The sequence below is a fragment of the Diuraphis noxia genome, unplaced genomic scaffold (assembly GCF_037042655.1).
Source record: "Diuraphis noxia isolate RWA-SAM2 unplaced genomic scaffold, SU_Dnox_SAM2 contig0003, whole genome shotgun sequence".
Taxonomy (NCBI): Eukaryota; Metazoa; Arthropoda; class Insecta; order Hemiptera; family Aphididae; genus Diuraphis; species Diuraphis noxia.
In genome coordinates, this window is record NW_028301713.1 from 65,718,082 (window position 1) to 65,737,700 (window position 19,619).

Below are 19,619 nucleotides of genomic sequence, written 5' to 3' on the forward strand. Positions count from 1 at the left end.
ATCATCGCTTATAATTGATATTGTTAATGAATAATGACGATGATGATGGTATAACGCGCTAGGCGTTACACAACCGACGGCCGAAAACGTTTTTCGTCAAGGAGCGTTTTAAACGTTTTAATTGTAAATTGTAATACGCCGCGGGACCAGATCAAGAACGGCTGACGAAAAATTGAAAGATATTAAACATGGCGAACGACGGTGGTTTTTTTATTTCATTATAAATATCGCAGTAATTATCATCTGCTCGCAGTCGACGTTATGGTATTATAGTGCTATATATGTTTGCATTAACCACGACGCACCTATTACTTTAAAAAAAATTATATACCTATATATAGACAGGTAGATAGATAATATAGGTACAACTAAAATTAAGTAAATTAAAAGTTAGTTTATCGTTTATTTGCTCACGAAAATGTTTTAATTTATTATGAAGCTTGGTATTATTATTCAATGATGTTTATCAAACTGTCATGGTTATTTTAAGAAATAAGTATTAATTTATAATCACGAATAAACCTTATTTTCAAAACTTTTGTTCCGAATTTTACGAAAGTTTGTAATCCACGCATGCTAAAGTAATCTAATATTTAATTTAAACTATAAAGACTATCGTATTGCAAAACGCCATAACATCATTATAGCATGGAACGATATGGCTCTGGGTTGTTTATGAATGATAATATGGGCATATAGATAGTAAGTATAATATAGGCACTTAATTAACTTTTCGCTGTCCGTCGTATTAACTTTCCGGTACCTACTTTCAATTTCAATAGTATATATAAACATATGATAATTCATAAATAATGTCAATAATGATCAACATTATGTGAAATAAAACATGACATCGTTCAGTTATCATTTCTATATATAATTTTATTTACTATTATCTCGTGTCATCATAGAATGTATATACAGACGTAAAATACAAGAATTACCTAGCTACTACAACGTGTTATACATAAAAAATGTACATATAATATAATAAAATAATAATAATATGTTATGGTACAACGATGTTTGGTATAGTATGTTATTTCAACATTCGGTATATGAAAATATACATAAATTAACATTGTTCGGGCGGTTTTGACGTATGGAAATTGTTTTCGATCGGTTTTCGTGCGGCGATGGGCGGAACACAGTCTCCTTCACCGAACATGTCACTAAAATTATTTATGATTGATTAGGGTCTCCAGTGCACGTTGTTTTCGGCGCAAAACGAAGCTTAACGCAATTTCCGCAACTTTATCCCTCTTCGGGACCCAAATATATGCCGTTTATATATCATTATTATTATGCGTGTATATGGTGTGATGTGTGAGCGAGCGCGTGTGTCTGCGATCACGTGTATATAATAGAGGATAACTGTCAATCAAACGTGAACGAAAAGTATGGAAGTGGCGGTACGCGCCCTTCTGCCATTTTTCGGTCTCATTGTAATGCGACGTGTCTTATTGATCACCACGGTTTTGGTGGATATGGTAGAAGGTACAAGATTCGAGTTCAAAACGTCAAATGTAGGAAAACCTGCTACCGAACGTCAGCGCCGTGAAATCTCACCAACCCTCTCCGTCGTCCCGCCAGGGTCGTCGTACCTTTGTATACGAACGTCTGCAGGGGTTGTTTCATGTGCGTATTATTATTATTATTTACATACAAGTATTACATAATAATAATAATGCGCGGAATGGCTTTTTTTCCATCGCCGAGTGCAACGATATATAATAATATAAATATATATATATACATGCGTCGTACCTAAGTGTATAAACAATAAATAATACTAATATATAAACGTATAAATAATTTAATACTATACAAAAATAAAATGTTAAAAGAATTGAAAGAATAAAAAAACACGAAACGAAAACATCACATTATAATACTATATCGATTCGTTTATATATTATTATCATTTTATCGGCACTATCATTGTTTGTACAGCGAGATGACGCGTGGCCACAGGTACGTTGCAGATTTAGACGCCCGTTGTGTTGGCGTTGACGGGCTTTCGACGATTTTTGCTGCGTGTCGGCCGGTCGTCGATGGTTTTCATGATGTCGTTCTGGATCTGCGCGAACGTCTTGCCCTTTGTCTCGGGCAGGAACTGATAGATCAACAGGAACGACCCCAGGCACCCGGTGCCGTATATGAAGTAGTTGACGTGTATGCCCCACTGGTCGGTGATGACCTGGTACATCTTGAGGCCGACGAACGATATGACAGTGAGCGTGACGGACGTGATAGCGCTGGCCAGGCCACGGACGTTGGACGGGAACATCTCGCCCTGGAGCGTGGGCAACAGCGGCCCGAGCCCTATGCTGTAGATGACGGCGAACGATCCGATGGCCGTGAACGGTATCCAGGCACCCAGCGCCTCGAACCCGACCCACCGCTTGTAGTAGTACAGCCCCGTGACCAGCTCAAACGCACCGCAACCGAAACACGAGAACAACAGCAGAGGCCGGCGGCCCAGCTTGTCCACCAAGTAACCGGTGACGAACGTGGTACAGAATATCAACACGCCCAGCAACATGGTGAATTGGTCCGGTGACAGCGTCTTGTCCGTATCGGCGTGAGCGAATGTGGAAGATGCATACGCCAGCACGGTGGTCATGCCGGACAGCACGTCGGCCGCGGCCACGATCTGGACGATCAGGAACGCCTTCCGGCTGCACTGGGACCCGAAAAGGTCACGCATCGACCCCTTGTCTCGGAGATCGTCCCTGGCCTCAGCCTTGATGCGCATCAGCTCACGGACCACCACGTCCGGTTCCGCGTCACCGTGCAGCCACGCCACGGATTCGTGCGCTTTCTTGTCGTCGTCCCGGAGCACGTAGTAGTACGGCGATTCTGGTATCCACAGGCACGTTCCCAGGAATGCGCACGGCACCAGCAACGAATAGTACGTGAGAGCATCGTACGACACTAGCGGCCCGACGCAGTACACGTACAGTATGCCGGCGTTAAGCATGCCGTTGAAGAACGTGCTGAGCGCGCCGCGGATACCATCGCCGGCAATCTCACCAATGTAGATTGGCGCCACCGTGGTGATGATGCCGATGCACGCGCCTTGTAGCAGCCGCACCCAGTACAGCACGCCGATCGTGTCGCTGAACAACACCATCAGCCAGCTGATGATGTACAGGGGCCCCGTGAGCAACAAACACGGTTTTCGGCCCACCATGTCCACGAGCACCCCGAACGGTATAGGCGACAGCAGGTTGCCCAGCTCCAGCATGGCGATCATCCACGACTGTTGTTCGTTGGTGGCGGCCATCGTCAGCCCACCGTTGGCCAGCTTGGCCAGCACCGGCGACGGCCAGCCCAACGACGTGCCAGCCATCATTACCGATAGCGACGCTGAAAAATAAACCAACATATCGATAAAAAAATAATTTGTCAAATATATATATAAATCATTTAAATAGATACGCATGATGATCAGCTAGGTAGAGCTAACGAAATTATTTCACCAAATAGTAACCGTGCGGTATGTGCATTTTATTGATTAGGAACATAAAAATAGAGAAACGACAATCTGAGGTTTAAAAACGTGCGAATTTATGCGTTATTTTTATAAATTAATCCGCGGCATCCAGTGGTTATTTTTAATATGGGTTTTTTTAACTGTTAGAGAGAGAGTATTGAGTACGGTTGGTATATGTGTGACAGGGATTTGTTGCTAAAAACACGCGAGGTCACCCATCCGGGAGCTAGCAACACCAGCCGATACGTACCATTCATAGGTGTTTCCGCAGTTGAGCGTATGTTCATGCCACACCAAGACACAATATAATATTTAGCTTAGCAATTTATGAAGCGATATATATGTATTGCTTTTAATATAATTGGTAATGTTTAAATATTGTCGAATATTGATGAACATTGATTATATTCTGACAAAAACGTGGGGCGCATATATGTTCAAGAATTTTTTTTTTTTCAAGTCTAAATATTTCAAAACGATATAAATTAAATCTATAATAGTAGAGATTGGATAGGTACATCGGCAGGCAGTAGGTACAGATAATATTATTATTATATAATATCACGACCGAACGACTTTCGCACAACGTTGTCGACCCGATTCAATAGTACACATCAACATCAAAGAACTACCGCGAGATTGGAGTTTTATATTATATCATATATCATATTATACGACCGCACTTCAACTTTATTCTCTTAGGCCGCGGTCCGAAAAAGCAGCTCGAAAATAATATAATAGCCAACTTTTCATAAAGCTTTGGAGGATTTCGGATGAGTTTTACAAAGTAAAAGCGCCATTTCTACCTGTTTGAGTTTCACATAGATCTTATCATCTTTTGAAGTCTGATCCGCTCCTGCTCTGATGTATCAACAACAACAAAAAAAAAAAGAAAGAAAAAACCGCGTGCGTTTCAATAAAAGATAATTCTCAAACATTTACGTGTGGACGGAAGGGCGGATAACTCTATGTATTATAGCCGACATAAATCGAATGTGAGGTGTATGCGTATTCAACTGAACTATTTATATTTATGTCGACGTAAACTAATATTTTGTATATGAATAGTATTTAAATGTTTAAAATTTAAGCTTTACATTCTTATGCATGCATGATGGACTAGTGCATTGATGCATTGTCAAACGTTTATCAGATTTTGCGGAAAATATTTTAGATACAGCTAAGTATATTATTACATAATATCCAGAGTGTAAATTTAGTGATCCACCAAACATTTTTACCCACTTTATTGTTATATATGATGTTATAATTGATAATCCATTTATTTAAATTATTATTTCAATATTGTAAACTATTAGTTAGTTACTAGTTATGCATTCTTTTAGAGTTCTAATAATTTTTTATTTCGAAATTTTGATGCATCTAAATCAACATTTGAGCGTGTTGTTTCTGAGTATATATACTGAATAATGAAGATAATTGTCATTACTCTTTAAGAATTAATAATGGGTTTACGTAGAATATACAACATATGTAATTATAAAATAAATCTAATAAATAATAATTATTTAAGTAGGATAATTCTTATAAATTATAGATTTTTAATAAATTAATATTTATTAGGCACTATAATAAAAACTACAACCATAAATCTTCTAAGCCTACTATCATGGAATCTTATCTATATAAAATGTAAACTTAATTTTTTAAACTCAGAAAAAAATATTGAAATTCCGATTTAGTTCTTCCGACCTAACCTCTATTAAATTACGATAAAAACAATAGTTCTCTTTTAAAAAAGCAGTTTGGTTGACAAAGTATTCATCGCCATAGAATATTTCTTTAAATTTTAAACAAAAATCTAAATAAACTCTAATTATGATTTTTTAAATTTTTTATTTTATTTATTTATTGATACGGCTTCAACATTAAAGTCATTAGCCGGGAACAAAACATGTTTACAAGTTATTTGCAGTCATCTTAATATTTAAATAAAGGAAATACAAGAATATTACAAGTATATGGTGATAATGATATAAGTAACAATAATATATAATTATTTAGATTCTATTATATAGATTGGTTATTTTAAGGAATGTTATTAAATAGTTAAAATTGTCTATAATTAAAATATCTCTGAATGTTAGGTGTGGAAAATTTTTTTTTGTTCTGTTAGATTAGGGCACTCTAGGAGTAGGTGTGCTGTGGAAATCGGGGCGTTGTTGCAGAGTTCGCAGTTTGGTCTCGGCTCTCTGCTCATTCAGTGTGCGTGAGTGATGTTAGTGTGTCCAATTTTCATCCGTGTCCATATCACTTGTTGTCTTATCGTACTTGAGGGGGGATTCGGGTTAGGTGACAGAAAAGGTTTTATTTGGTATAGTTTGTTGTTCAGTTCCTGGTCCCAGAGTCGTTGGTGGATCTTTTTGCTACTTTTTAAGGCGATTCGGGAAGTGTCCTTGAGATACGAAAGGTCTATTTTGGGAATATTGATGTTGGTGGTGGCTTCTTTAGCTGCTATATCAGCTTTTTCATTTCCTGTTACGTTCTTGTGGACAGAAATCCACATGAAGGTCACCGAACGGGGGGCAAGGGAAGAGGCTCTTTCTTGTATGTTTTTTATTATTTCATTTGATGTCCCTTGGTTTTGTATGGCTAGGATAGAGATAAGGGAATCGCTGGCTATTAAGAAGGACTTAGTATTTTTCCAATTTTTTTCAGTTAGTTCTATGGCTTTCAGGATCGCTAGTGCCTTGATGGTGAAAATAGAATTAATCTCAAGTGAATAGAACTTAAAGGTTTCTTCATCTGTAATTATAGCTAGTCCTGTTTTGATATCGGATTTTGATCCATCGGTGTATATAATTTTATGATCACAGAAATTCTTAAGTATAATGTCATTAAAGAGTTTAGGGATTTCGGACGGCTCTATGTTTTGGATAAAAAAATTGTTTAAGTTGATTTAGTGTTAGTTTAACTAATAAATAGTGTATCAACTTGCATACATTTATAATAACTGAATAACTGATGTTTGATTTACTGTACCATCACCATGTATATATATATATATATAAACTATAAAGTATATATATAATAGGTATACTAATCTAAAAATATTTCGTTAAACTATTTATTTATTTTTGTACTATTATTTCAGTTTCAGATTACGTAGAAGACTTAAAATCCAAAACTTCACACGTCAAGTGTTCAACATAAAGCAGTAATTGAATCATTTATTGGTAAGAATTTTTAAAATAAAAGTAAAACTCAATTGTAGAATAATGTATGTAAAAATTTTTTTTTTAATTATATAATTCTATTTTTTTCTATTTAATCTTATAATAATGATCAAAATAATTTGAGAAAGAAGAAATTCATAATGAAGCTAAAAAAAATATGACTGAGGAGTCTACTACTTTGTATAATTATTTGTTAGGATTAGACTAGATAACAAAAGTTATATATTTATTAATGTAAGTATAACGGTAGGTACGCAAGTTTATGATAAAAGTTGGTAACCCTAAATATTTCAAGAATATGAACTTAATTAAAATGTTGATAGAAAAAATTACTCATTAAAATTTTCCATTGAGAAAACCATTTGAAGAACCTAATTAAAAGGTATGATAGGTATCCACCATACATTATTTATATTTTCATTCATACCTAGTATACAAAAATATCTATACTGAATTGTTAGAAATAAATAATTTTTTTTTTTAATTTTGAATACATTTTATGATTGATAGCGTTTATATATATTTATTCGTTAATTATTAAAACATATACTGTATAACAAATGTTTTCATTTTCTATACTGAGTAGAAATAAATTTACTAGTATGTAACTATAATTACATTTTAATAATAAATAAAACAGTTAATAATGAATTTAAATTAACTATTCATGTTGTTAACATATTATAATTAAATCAAATAATTCGTATTCACAGTATAATATATTAATATGTATCTAACTAATTGAAAGAAGAATAAATTCAGCCGTTTTCTATGACAGTAACTGCATGTCTACCTGAACTTATACTGTTATACTATATAAATATATTATTATTATACTTTCACGATAATGGGTGTGTTAAAATGTTTATCGTTTACAAATAATGAGTTCAAATTTGTATCACAAGGGAATACAAATTTAATAAATATTATAAAATTGAAAAATTGAAAAATTGAAAAATTGAAAAATGCATTAACAAGCTCTGAATTCTATATAAAGTGAAGAATAACATCCCGATTTTCATTTAACAGAACAGTAGTTATTATAATAACAATTGGAAGGTATTATTGTATTAATTAAAATCTATGCAAAAGTAAAGTAAAAAAATAAGGGAAATAATACATAAAATAAAATAATATAATATGAATATTATGCATGCGATATTTGTTTAGGTACCTATTGTTACGTAGTATACTATACTATAGTATATTATACCTAGCATAAATAAAATTAATTTAGATTGATAACATAATATGGATTTGTTGCAAGGTACAACCGTATAAAATATAAATCTCTTTAGGGGTTTTTAATAAGATACTTCTGTAAACATATTTCATTTAAATTTAAAGCCATATAATATGATGATTACAGTTGACGTCTAAATTGTATTCAAGGATAATGCCAAAATGAATGCTACTAAATTATTATTTTATAAAAATAATTAAATCCAATCAAAATGTAAAAAGTAAAGAAATAAATAAAATTACATAATATGTAGATACTATACAATTTGATATTTTTTCAACAAAATAAGAGTTTTTAATTTTCAAATTTTTTAATGTTTATTAACTATTTTTTGTATTGTATTATACATTCTGTAGACTTAAGTAGAAGAATTGTCCATTTATGATACTTTTTTAAATCTCACTATGATTAAATTGTATACAATTTAGCTAATATGAATTTATTTTGTGTGACTGAAGAATTATATAATTATGTATGTTTTACATGAAATAAAAGTAATAAAATACGAAATTTCTTTTACATAAGTAAGTAGATTTTAGTTAAATTCGAAAATTTTAAACAAGTTTTTCTAGTGCAATAATTATGAAAAATTAAATTTCAAAACTATATTTTGTTGCTATTTATAGATTTTGTATTTTTTTCATTATAATTATCAACCACGCGGTCATATTCGTTATCATACATCTGTAAACTTAACAATGGACTAAATTAATTTCTTGTGATAAACACGCGTTTTAGGCGTTTCCTCTGTGATATCGAAAGACTAAAAAGTTAGACGGATTATATACGTGGAATCTATAATATGAATATAAATCTGATGGAATGGATGTAAAATTCAAACCTTTTTACGTTTATGATATAGGTACATCACTGATGTACAGCGTTCATATACACGAGAAATTTAATGTACTTTTAATTACAAGGTTGAAATGGCGCACAAACGTTAAGTAAAAGTTTTCCTGTTGAACAGCGCATGTAGGTAGTGCTGTTGTGGTTGAACATTGCTCTTATTTCTATACAATTAATTAACTAGGTACTTTTGTACACAATAATATAAAAATGAATAAAAGAAGTTAAGAATTTTGAATACAACATTAAAAATTATCTGTGTACGATTATGGATTTTTTAAATGTTGATCTATGAGGCCATAATATTAAAAATAACAACAATTGGTCAAGAGCCAAAATTTGTAGATTACTGTAAGCATTCAATGAAAACTTAATTACGAAATAATAATATGACATGTAGGTTTGTTATAATGATGACAGTTTTTATTAATATTATTCGAGTTACTGTGTTAATGTCTTTCAGCATGTTCAAAATATATATACATATATAACCGCAATGAATAGGTAGTACAGTAAACATAAATTATTATGCATCTAGATGATTTTTAAAGTGTCATATCATAATATGAATATTTTAAATTATAAATATCAAAGGAAGTATAAAAAAGATTTATGTTTTTGTAATAATCAAAACATTGAAATTAATTATGCAACTAAAACAATAGTTTAATATTTATGACTATAAATGGCACTTGTATAAAAAGTAATAAATATAAAAGTTAATAAAAATATAAACGATATATTATAGGGCTTCCTATATATATTATAACGTTTTCACACATAAAATTATATCAGTGGCGTATTATGATAACTTTTCTGGTGGTGGTGGGGAGAATTTTCATAAAAACAATCGATTAATCAAAACTATCAATAGCAATTATATAAAATATGTAGGTAGATTACTTAATAAATAACAATATGAAACTGCTTTCCGTTGTGAAAAAAATTATTAATTCATAACTCGGTAAAATTGGACATTACACATTCCTCTAATTACTTATGCATTAGAACTAATTATATTAATTTAATCATATTACAAATAAATGTGTGAATAATGTGACGTATTATTTATTATTTAGGTTGTAAACGAATTTAAACATTTTTAAATAAACGCTTTAATTGTTTACATACAATAGTTAATATTTTAACCTTATCGCATTAACTATTACTTTTTTATAAATTTAAACGACTATGATATAATATTCGATGATTAAATGTGGGCAAAAGGTCAGCGTGTACAAAAACTTGTTAACAATCTCGTTTCGTGTTTTTACATAAAGAACAATTGCTTCGTGTATAGAGGACAGAAAACATGACGCTTTTTTTGCTTCAGAAGTCTTACAGTAGAAGATTTACGAGTCAACGGAGGGTTTGTCGAATTTACCTGTGAGACTAAAACCAAGCAATATTAACTTTTCTGGAACTTTTTGATTATTTCGTCCATTTCTCACATCCGGTGTTAAAAAACCGCTGTGCCTTGGGTACGAAAATCCACTCGCCAACAAATATTTATTTACATATTATGTATATAGTATTATAATATATATATATATATATATATATATATATATATATACCTGATATACCTATACACGAACGTATATACACTAATCCATATATATATATGTATACACAATTTTTCATTTTTGCAAAGCCAACCTCCGTTTTTACCGAATTTGTATGCGCAGTCAAAACCTGAATAAAGCTATTAGAAAAGAAAAAAGGGGCTAGGGTGGTAAGAAAAACAGCATATATATTATATATATATATACTTCTTATCATTAAGTGTATTACACACACATACACACACCCACACATTTACATTCATTTGATGTGCGAAGGCGAAAAAAATAATAGTCATACAACCATAAAATATATAGACCGGAATACTGCTATGCGAATAGTGGAACTGACATGTGAATAAACGTGATAAGAGCTTCGGACGATGACACGCGACGGATATGCTGCAAAGAGTGTGCAAATGATCATTTGACAGTGCATTGTGTTTAAATAAGCGTTTTTCCGCTATACATATAAATATATTATACGGTGGGCGCCATGTGTTTTGAACAGTTTAGAAAACGAAGGGATGCTTTTGTAACCGCACCAGCCATTAACTTGTAACGGGTTAATGGAATTTCCCTATACATGGCTACATATACGCGCCAGGATATATATATATATATTATATGACCGGGCCAGCCGATGTTTTTCACGACCCTGGACGTAAAAGGGGTTTGCGAGCGTGTGTTGTCGAGAGTGAGAGAGCGAGAGAGCGAGGTAATAATATATATATGTATATGTGTGTGAGCGCCCGCAGAGCGGGAGAGAGATTAGAAAAAAAAATTTGATTTACGACGGGCGTTATAGCTTTTGATATTATTCACTTCTGCATGGGTCGGATATAATATTATTATATGGAATTTGGCGAATCTGTGCGATTGTAGACGAGGTGTATGGTGTACGGTCGACACTCACGTTCATTTTGCACCGAGAACAAACCGCGTTTGCCTGCTAGCTATTACGTGGTGTTTACTATTTTGACAAAAGGTACATATAATAATAGTCTCCCTCAGCGTTGGCTGTAAATTACGTGCATAATATTATTTTATACACGAGTACCTATCACGTGCCGATCGGGCCCTGACTCGAGTAATATATTTGTAATATTTTAAATGTCCTACTCACATAATCGCATAACATTATTAAAATAAAAATATTCCAAACGTTACATCATTATTCATTATTATTATATTATTATAAAATTGAGACATCTTATTATCGACCAGTCCTGCGGTGTTTTAGAAACAGACCAATGCTATTCGCGGAAACCCGTGTACTGTACGTTGAAATACTGTCTATAAATAAACGATCTACCAAGAAAAACAATGTCGAAATTTAGCGAGCCTTTTTTTTTTCGCAAGCGTATTTTCCAATGGGAAACATTTTGTGGCCATATAAAATAAGCCAAGAGAAATTGAATATCATTATAATATCATCACGAATCGAGGTATTTTTCTTTTCAGTTATTTGCGGTGTGTTATTTTTATTTGTAATACGTATTCTCATTATATTTTATGTACCTGGCCCCGAAAATAGGAAGCCAGGCCCACCATAACAGCCCTTAGGTACAATAGGTACATAATACGCACTGTATACACCGACGAACATCAAACATACTCTCACATCAAACACGCACGTAAAAATTATACTATATATTTATATTTGATTTAATATTATAATTTGTAATATACAAATTTAGGGTTGTGGGGGCTCCAGAGCCAATTGAAAGTATTAAATTAGGTGAATTAAATAATGAGTGATTCAATTATTTTAAATTCTGAGAGTAGCGAATAAATATATTGCATTTTCAATTATGTGTGTGTGGTTTTAGTCAGTCTGTCATCAACATTTGGGGTAGGTAATAAAACTGCTCCAATTTTTGACATCAACATATTTTCTAATAGAAAAGTGAATCTAGTTGTTATTGCTGGTTTTAGAAAGCTTAAAAAAAAACATCGAAGCAAAATTAATTTTTGAAAAAATCGGTTTAATATTTTTGTGTAACTCAAAAACTAATAACCACAAACTCTTGAAATTTTCACTTTATACAATATTTTGACTTTTTGATCTAGTTATAACCTTGATAAATTTACCAAATTTTGCATTTTTGTATTTTTTAACTATTCTCTATATAAACTTTTTCTTTTGATAAAAAATCTTGAAGATTGAATCCAAGGTTCTATATTAATTTCATTAACGGAAGTTAAAAAATATTAATGATACATAAACATGGTTATTCTTCATGCATGCATTTAAAATTCAAATATTTTATCAATATTTTCAGTTAGACATCGATAAAAGTTTTTCTTTTCATATCTAATATTAAAAATGAATAATACAGTGTATAGATTAACTGTATGAAATATAATTTTTAACTATAGTTATTTTAATTGTATACATTAATATCGTTTACTTGGTATACCTACGTTAGTATATTGATTAATAATTTAAATATTTACTATAATTCTTCATATAGGTTATTTTAGCATATATAGTACCTACTTATTTCTAGTATCGATTTTCGACTAGGTTATAAAATACTAAATAGCTCAGGTAATATAGTGGGACGTATGTTGTACCTTAGTACCTATGATGCACTGTATAATGATTATTATTATTGTCTTAGAGACGATTCGAACATGAAAGCTAACAGACTAAAAATTAACATACTGCCATAAAAGTTTTTATTAATTTTATTATAATTTGTAAAAAAATGACCTGTATATGGCTTGCTGTATTGATGTATTATATTCTTGACTTTTCCCCCATCATCCAGCTTTATATTTCTGCGGACATCCTAGTGGTTAATACATGACACATTGCTATATTATAATACCAACACGTTGACATAATATCATCGCTCACAGACTTCCACTATTCACTCTACTCCCACACATATAGGTATTCCGTTATTTGAAATTGAATTTGAGTGCATCAAATTATTACAATCTTAATCACTAGTAAGTAGAATGATCTAGTATTAAAACAACTACATGCAAATACTGCGACATTTGAATCTGAAATCAGTCCGAATCGTTAAACATCATTCGTTATTACAAGTGCCTAGCGATTTAAGCAATCACCTTGAGACTTATTACAGGTGTTCAACAATGATATGCATAATAAATGCTGCAGATTTTCACAATTACATAAACAATTATCGACAGTATACGATGTTGAGAATAATTATTACAAAAGATTTCACAAAACGATACACAATCACTCAGTTTAATTTTAAAATAGCATAATTAAAATTTTTAGTAATAATAATATTGTATTAAGAACTTATACGGAATAAGTACAAATTGAAGTTTTGAAATTTTTTTCGTGGTTAAACTCTTCAAACCAATTGTCCTTTACTTCATATACTAATTACATATTGTTAATGTAAAACTAATTTTGAATTATAAGTATTTTAGTGAAATAAAAAGTATAGGTACAGAGTATATTCTGTAAAATACAAAAAATATAACATTTTTTTTTTAGTTTTGGTTTAGATATGATATGTTTTAAATATACATATAGGCCTGATTATAAGGTATATGACAAACAATTTAGTGGGTAGTGACTATAGTGGCACGCAGCTGCATTAACTATAAAAATATACCTATTTACGTGCCAGTAAGTGGTATTTATTTCAGGTATAACTGAATAAAAACTATCAGAACAAACAAATACATCAATCCTAGGAATCTCAAAAACATTTTTTCCACGCATTATCGTTTTTGAAATATTTTGAAATATTATATTTCATGAGAAATAATAAGTTAAACTTAAAATTCTTAAAAATGTTATTAAAAACATACTTTGACCTAAGTTATTTAGATTAAATGTTTTTTTTATAATGTAAATAATCTTATTCCGATAAGATTATTCACACGATCAATTTAATGAAAATATGTTTGATATATAATGCCTTTATTATATCTTTGGTCGATGTAATATCGTATTATTAAGTTTTTCACTCGGCCCGACTCACAATTTTATAAAGTAATTAAATTATGGAAAATGTTTTGAGCTACTATTTAAATATCGGAACATTTAACTAGACTGATTGATTCATTGTAATGGCTATTGTTCAAGGTTAGATAGGAATTGCTTTTTATTACTTAAATTAATTTTTTTAATTCTTAGAATTTAAATTTAATAACTTGGTCATCGATTCGACTACGAATCAGTTGTTGTTATAATGCTGTATTTGTGTTTTAATTGTATTAGTATTATCATTTGTAATTTTGTTTTAAAAATTATCTCCACAAATTATAATAGTCTTATATTCTTATCTAACACCAAAAGAAAGTTAAATAATATTTAACTACCATTCATCCATATTTCTATAATATTGCTTATTTAATAATTTGTCCTATTTTTAATTTTAATTTTACTTAATTATGTTTTAGGGTTGGATACACTAATAAATTATATACATATTAATGGTAGTGAAAAAACAGTTTTTTTAATTATTTTTTTCTGAATTACCTTTCTTGAAGATACGTCATTTCTTAAATAAGTGGTATAATTATGCAAACCATATTTTTACAAGAAATCAGTGTTGCATAAATATGTAAATATTAAAATTATACTAATATTGTTTTTCCGAATGAACCTAACTGATCAGTATGGTCTCAGCACAGACAACATATTAAAATAATTAAAATAATAAAATGTAATGAACAGATCGGCTTAATACGATATAAACGGCATAAACGTAATACAATAATAGCGATTGAAGAAAAGAAATCATGAAGTCAAAAAGTGTTAGTTTCAATTATGATAAATGGAAGATAAATTATTACGAACGCTAGAACTGTTATTGCCAACAATTAAATATTTAATAAATAAAATTCAAGTATATAGGAAGTTACAATAATAATTCTTGTGAATTCCGCGTAACCTATACTTTAGAAATCAGCTAACCCTTAGATACTAGTATATTATAATAAAACAAAAAAATATTTCACGTAAAATAAGAATTATTGTTCCACTTAAAATTAAAACGTTAACGTAAATACCTAAGCTTTTAATCTCGTTATTATTGTATTATTAATCCCTAATATATATATTAGATCTTTTATCTTTTATGTTCATAATTAAAATTGTGTTTTGTATAAAATTAAGACGTATAATATGTATAATATTATGCGAGCTACACTAATATTAATTATTTTCGTATAAATTATCACGCTTTTAGATAATAAATGTATAAACATTTTACCAAAAATATCTTTAATACCATATTTATGATTAAAACATTAAAATAATAATAACATGATAGATATAACAAATAATTAATTAGAAAATGCAAAACTGCAGAATTATTCGTACTCTTATAGTATTGTAGGTAGGTACGTTGAGATATCATACAATTCTCAATGCGTTACAGTATAGGACCACCAGTCATAGCTGATACGGAACGATGCGCGACTTGAAAGACACAAGTCCCCTTGTAAAGATATTCGTAGTTTATGTATATATATTATTCTATATTCTTAGGGGTAGACATCGCCGTGTTCGTATTTTATTGAAGCCCCCCCTCCCCAAGTCAAGGAGTCCGCTGCACGCGATGCGCGTACATTATAATAATATGTGCTGCGTGTGATTAAAGTGACAACTTTCGAATTAAATCCACACACGAACTTTGCGTTAGATCTAAATGGGTTATTTAATTATGCGCAAAGTTTCGTTAGTTATTACTGTACGTGCACAGTCGAGTAACGCCTAAATCGTGTACTCGTTGTATACACGATATGTGCAATGGGTATATAAATACCTACGAACCTACGTAGTATAAGAAGGGTATGATTGACCAGATTGCATTTTTTAGGAAGCCGATACAACCGAATCATTATCTATACTTGTTCGCGTTACGGAGTAATGATAGGGGGGTGTGGAGGGGAAGATATCGACCGAGACTGAGGAGACGTGGTTGGTTTCGCGTGACCCGCTGCAAAGTGAAAAATGGGATTCGTGAATTTGAAACAAGTGCAAATAAGGTGGGTATAGGTGAATAATAAATAAACGCGAATTATACGCCATGTATATAGATCGTTGACAGAAACGGGGTCACGTGTGGTATCGTGGTGACCGATAAAGTATAATCAGTGGCGGGAATAAAAACGTCTACTCCGAGCGGCCGAGTAAACGACGATAACGATTCGTGGAGATTTTAGTGATGGCAGACCGGAAAACGGAAGTTCAACTCGCGCTGACCGGTTAGAAGCGACGGCGACGACTGTGCGAATTATATAATTTTGTTTGCCGAAAAGACACGTTATATTAATGGTACTAGTACCGACCCAACGACGTCAACATACGCGTAGCCAGGATCATGAAAAGGGGTTAAGTTTAAATTAAATTAAGTTTTTACAGTTTTATAAATGACATAAATAATACATTTATTAGAAAGAAAAGGCAATACCTAGAGAAACGGTACACAAACTCCCCTGGCTACCTCTTTGGGCATCGTGTATGTAAGCATTCAATGTGGCGCATTTTAACCTACTAATATAATAACACGTGTGTGGGTTTTGATTTACCTAGTTTTAAAATAATATAAATTTAATAATAATTATATTATTTAATAATATAAAACACGCTGTAATTTATGGTAGAATAAATATTATCACGTTTCATAAATCGCAATACGACCAATGAACTATATATTATATATTGCGACGGCGTCAGGACTCTAGCACCAGGTAGGTCAGACTGAAGCTGACACTAACTTTTTAGGATAACATTTTTACTTGTTACTCGTATATATCACAACTCTCAAAATTATACGTATACCCAATATTAAACCACTTTTAATTGTGATATACCTACACTATAAAATGTAACTGGAAATATTTTTTCAATAAAAATTACATTTTGAAATTCAATTTAAATATACAGCAACTCACACAGCAGTATGGGCACAACAGATAAAAATCAATACACGTCTGCGTTAAAGGATTTAAACACTTCGTTAATCTCGATTTGTTCAAGTTTTACGACGGAACAGTTGAGCGTTTTTAAGGCCCGGTCCCAATTTGGCTTACCTCCAGCTTCGACACTGAACTCATCAAAAGCTGTTATTAAATTTCTAATAAAGTGATTTGACGTCCGTGACTTCACATTGCTGTGGTAACCGAGGATATATTACCATACGTGACCCGGTAATGGGTTCTCGCGGACTCGGTCAAAGAGTCGCCTGGTCGGTTTTCAACCAGTATATATATACTCACCGACGAAAGCGGCCACGTACTGCCGGCCGACGGGCTTGTTGAAGAATCTGCCGATCATAGTGGCCAGCCGGGGCGAGGACGGCTGCGGGCGCGGTGCTGTGCGGCACGTTCGGGCCGGTGGCGGTTGCTGCGGCGGCGATGGTGCGGCACCGTCCGCTTCGGCGGCAGCCGCGTCACATGTTCGGGACGACGCCAATGCTTACGGGTTCGGTCGCAACGATTGTCCAACGACAGGAGATCGACGCGCGATTCTCGGCAGCGGACGCGTTCGAAGTGGACGACGCGGATTTCGGACGGACGGACGGACGGACGCGCGACACTTCTCGAAGACGGACTGAAAAGCGATTGCCGCCGACGCGCCCGTGTCACGTGTATATAGACGAGCAGGCGCGCTCGAGTTTGAGTCTGTGTGCGTGTCGTGTGTGTATGCGCGCGCGGACGTGATGCGACGGTACGTACGTGCGTATGTAGTGATGTACCGATGAGCACACGATGATACCTACATATTGTGATGTCGCTATGATACTATACACGGGTGGTGTACTGTTGTAATTGTTTCATAGTCGTTTATTATAATATTTTATTGTAATGGCACGTCGTTACACGTATTGATCATGTCGGTGCTCGTCGCGGCGGGGTGACGGCTATACATTGCACGTATTCATTTTATACGACGATGATAATATCATAACGGCTACGGCGGAGGCGATGGGCGCGGTCAAACGGCGGCGGCGGTGGTGGCGGTGCCATCGGAGCCGATGATTATTTTAACATTTTCATGTGACGTTTATATTACCGAGAACAGCTCGTTTGGTCGGTCGTAGCTAGATACCCCAGTTACCTATATATATATTATATATATGGTACATCTATGAGCTGTAATCTATAATACGATTCGATTGATTCGAGATTTTTATTTGAGCGCAGGCGAGAACGGTCAACGGAGTTGCCAAAAGTCAGTACAATCAGTATAGGCATAATATTATATAGTATGTGACTTAAGAGTTTTTATCGTACGTAACCGATGAAAAGTGTAAAACCGACCTGAACATAATTCTCGATTGATCTGTAATTTTCCAAACACATCCGGTAGAATCGTATTTTTTCTTTTTTATATTCATATACAAATACAATTATTATGGTTTGTAGATAAACATTATCTGTGTTTCTTTCTAAAATCATTTTCTTTTTAGCTTAGAATCGAGGATTTCATACGTTTGAACCGAAACTTGCATGTTGGGATCGTAAATGTTGACGTAACCTTTCCATTATTTCTGGCTCAGTAAATATATACACATCATTTTAATCAAAATCTGCAGTAATTGTGTTTGTTCTCGTGATGTATGGTAGGAATATATAATACTTAACAACCATACTTGTATACAAATACTAAAAATACGGTAAATATTGGAAATGTGTGCGTATATAATTATTATCCACTTAGTGGCACCATCAAAAGTTCGATGGTAACTTACGATTTTTTTAAAATATTATTATTGGGTGGTTGATATTATATTGTAATAATAACGAATTGCAAGTCCAGACGTTTTCTCAAAATATATTACAATTATATTCACGCTTTATATTTTTCTTTTAATTTTCAAGTTATTCGGCGACGTGAACGCTTGTATCAAAGTGTGTTCTCGTGAAAGCGATGACAAATTAAAATTATATTCACGTCTGGCTGGAGAGAAGACTACAGCAATAGCAGAAACGTTGAAAAAAGAACGTGCATCTCCGAATAGATTTCAAAGAGAAATAGTTTAGCTTAAATAATTGAAAGTTCGTTTGAAATACACACATACAAATAACTTTTTAATTAACATTTCTATTTATATTACATTTTTAAAATTTTTTTTTTTATGGATATCGGATAATGGCATTAGATGCGTTACGACTAATTTAATACCTATGCCACTACCTACGTGATTTGATTAACGATTGTTTTACCTAACTTTTAAAATAAACAAATTGAAGTTAATAGATGTCTATATTCAACTTATAACATATTAATAGATACATATAACATATAATAGAATGTA

General features: G+C 32.5%; 2 protein-coding genes across 2 annotated transcripts in view; one reads left to right on the forward strand and one right to left on the reverse strand.

Annotated features, from left to right (window-relative positions):
• The window catches only part of LOC107165696 (uncharacterized), a 209,850-nt gene that overhangs the window by 50,373 nt on the left and 139,858 nt on the right, over positions 1–19,619 (forward strand). Inside the window, exon 2 of the mRNA XM_015514053.2 lies at positions 6,615–6,696. The gene's annotated coding sequence lies outside the window, so the exon portion shown is untranslated. The remainder of the gene's footprint in view (positions 1–6,614; positions 6,697–19,619) is intronic.
• On the reverse strand, positions 857–18,189 carry LOC107165697 (facilitated trehalose transporter Tret1-like). Its single transcript, XM_015514054.2, has 2 exons — positions 17,578–18,189; positions 857–3,372 (listed from the first exon to the last, which is right to left on the reverse strand). Exons 1-2 carry the CDS (start codon positions 17,633–17,635, stop codon positions 1,988–1,990), a joined length of 1,443 nt encoding a protein of 480 aa, XP_015369540.2. The 5' UTR covers positions 17,636–18,189; the 3' UTR covers positions 857–1,987.

Excerpts from the sequence above, each read along its gene's own strand:
- LOC107165697 (XM_015514054.2), bottom strand. The coding sequence starts at position 17,635 with ATGATCGGCAGATTCTTCAACAAGCCCGTCGGCCGGCAGTACGTGGCC. Across the intron at positions 3,373-17,577 it reads GTACGTGGCCGCTTTCGTCG|CGTCGCTATCGGTAATGATG; the intron begins GTGAGTATATAT and ends TTTATTTTTCAG.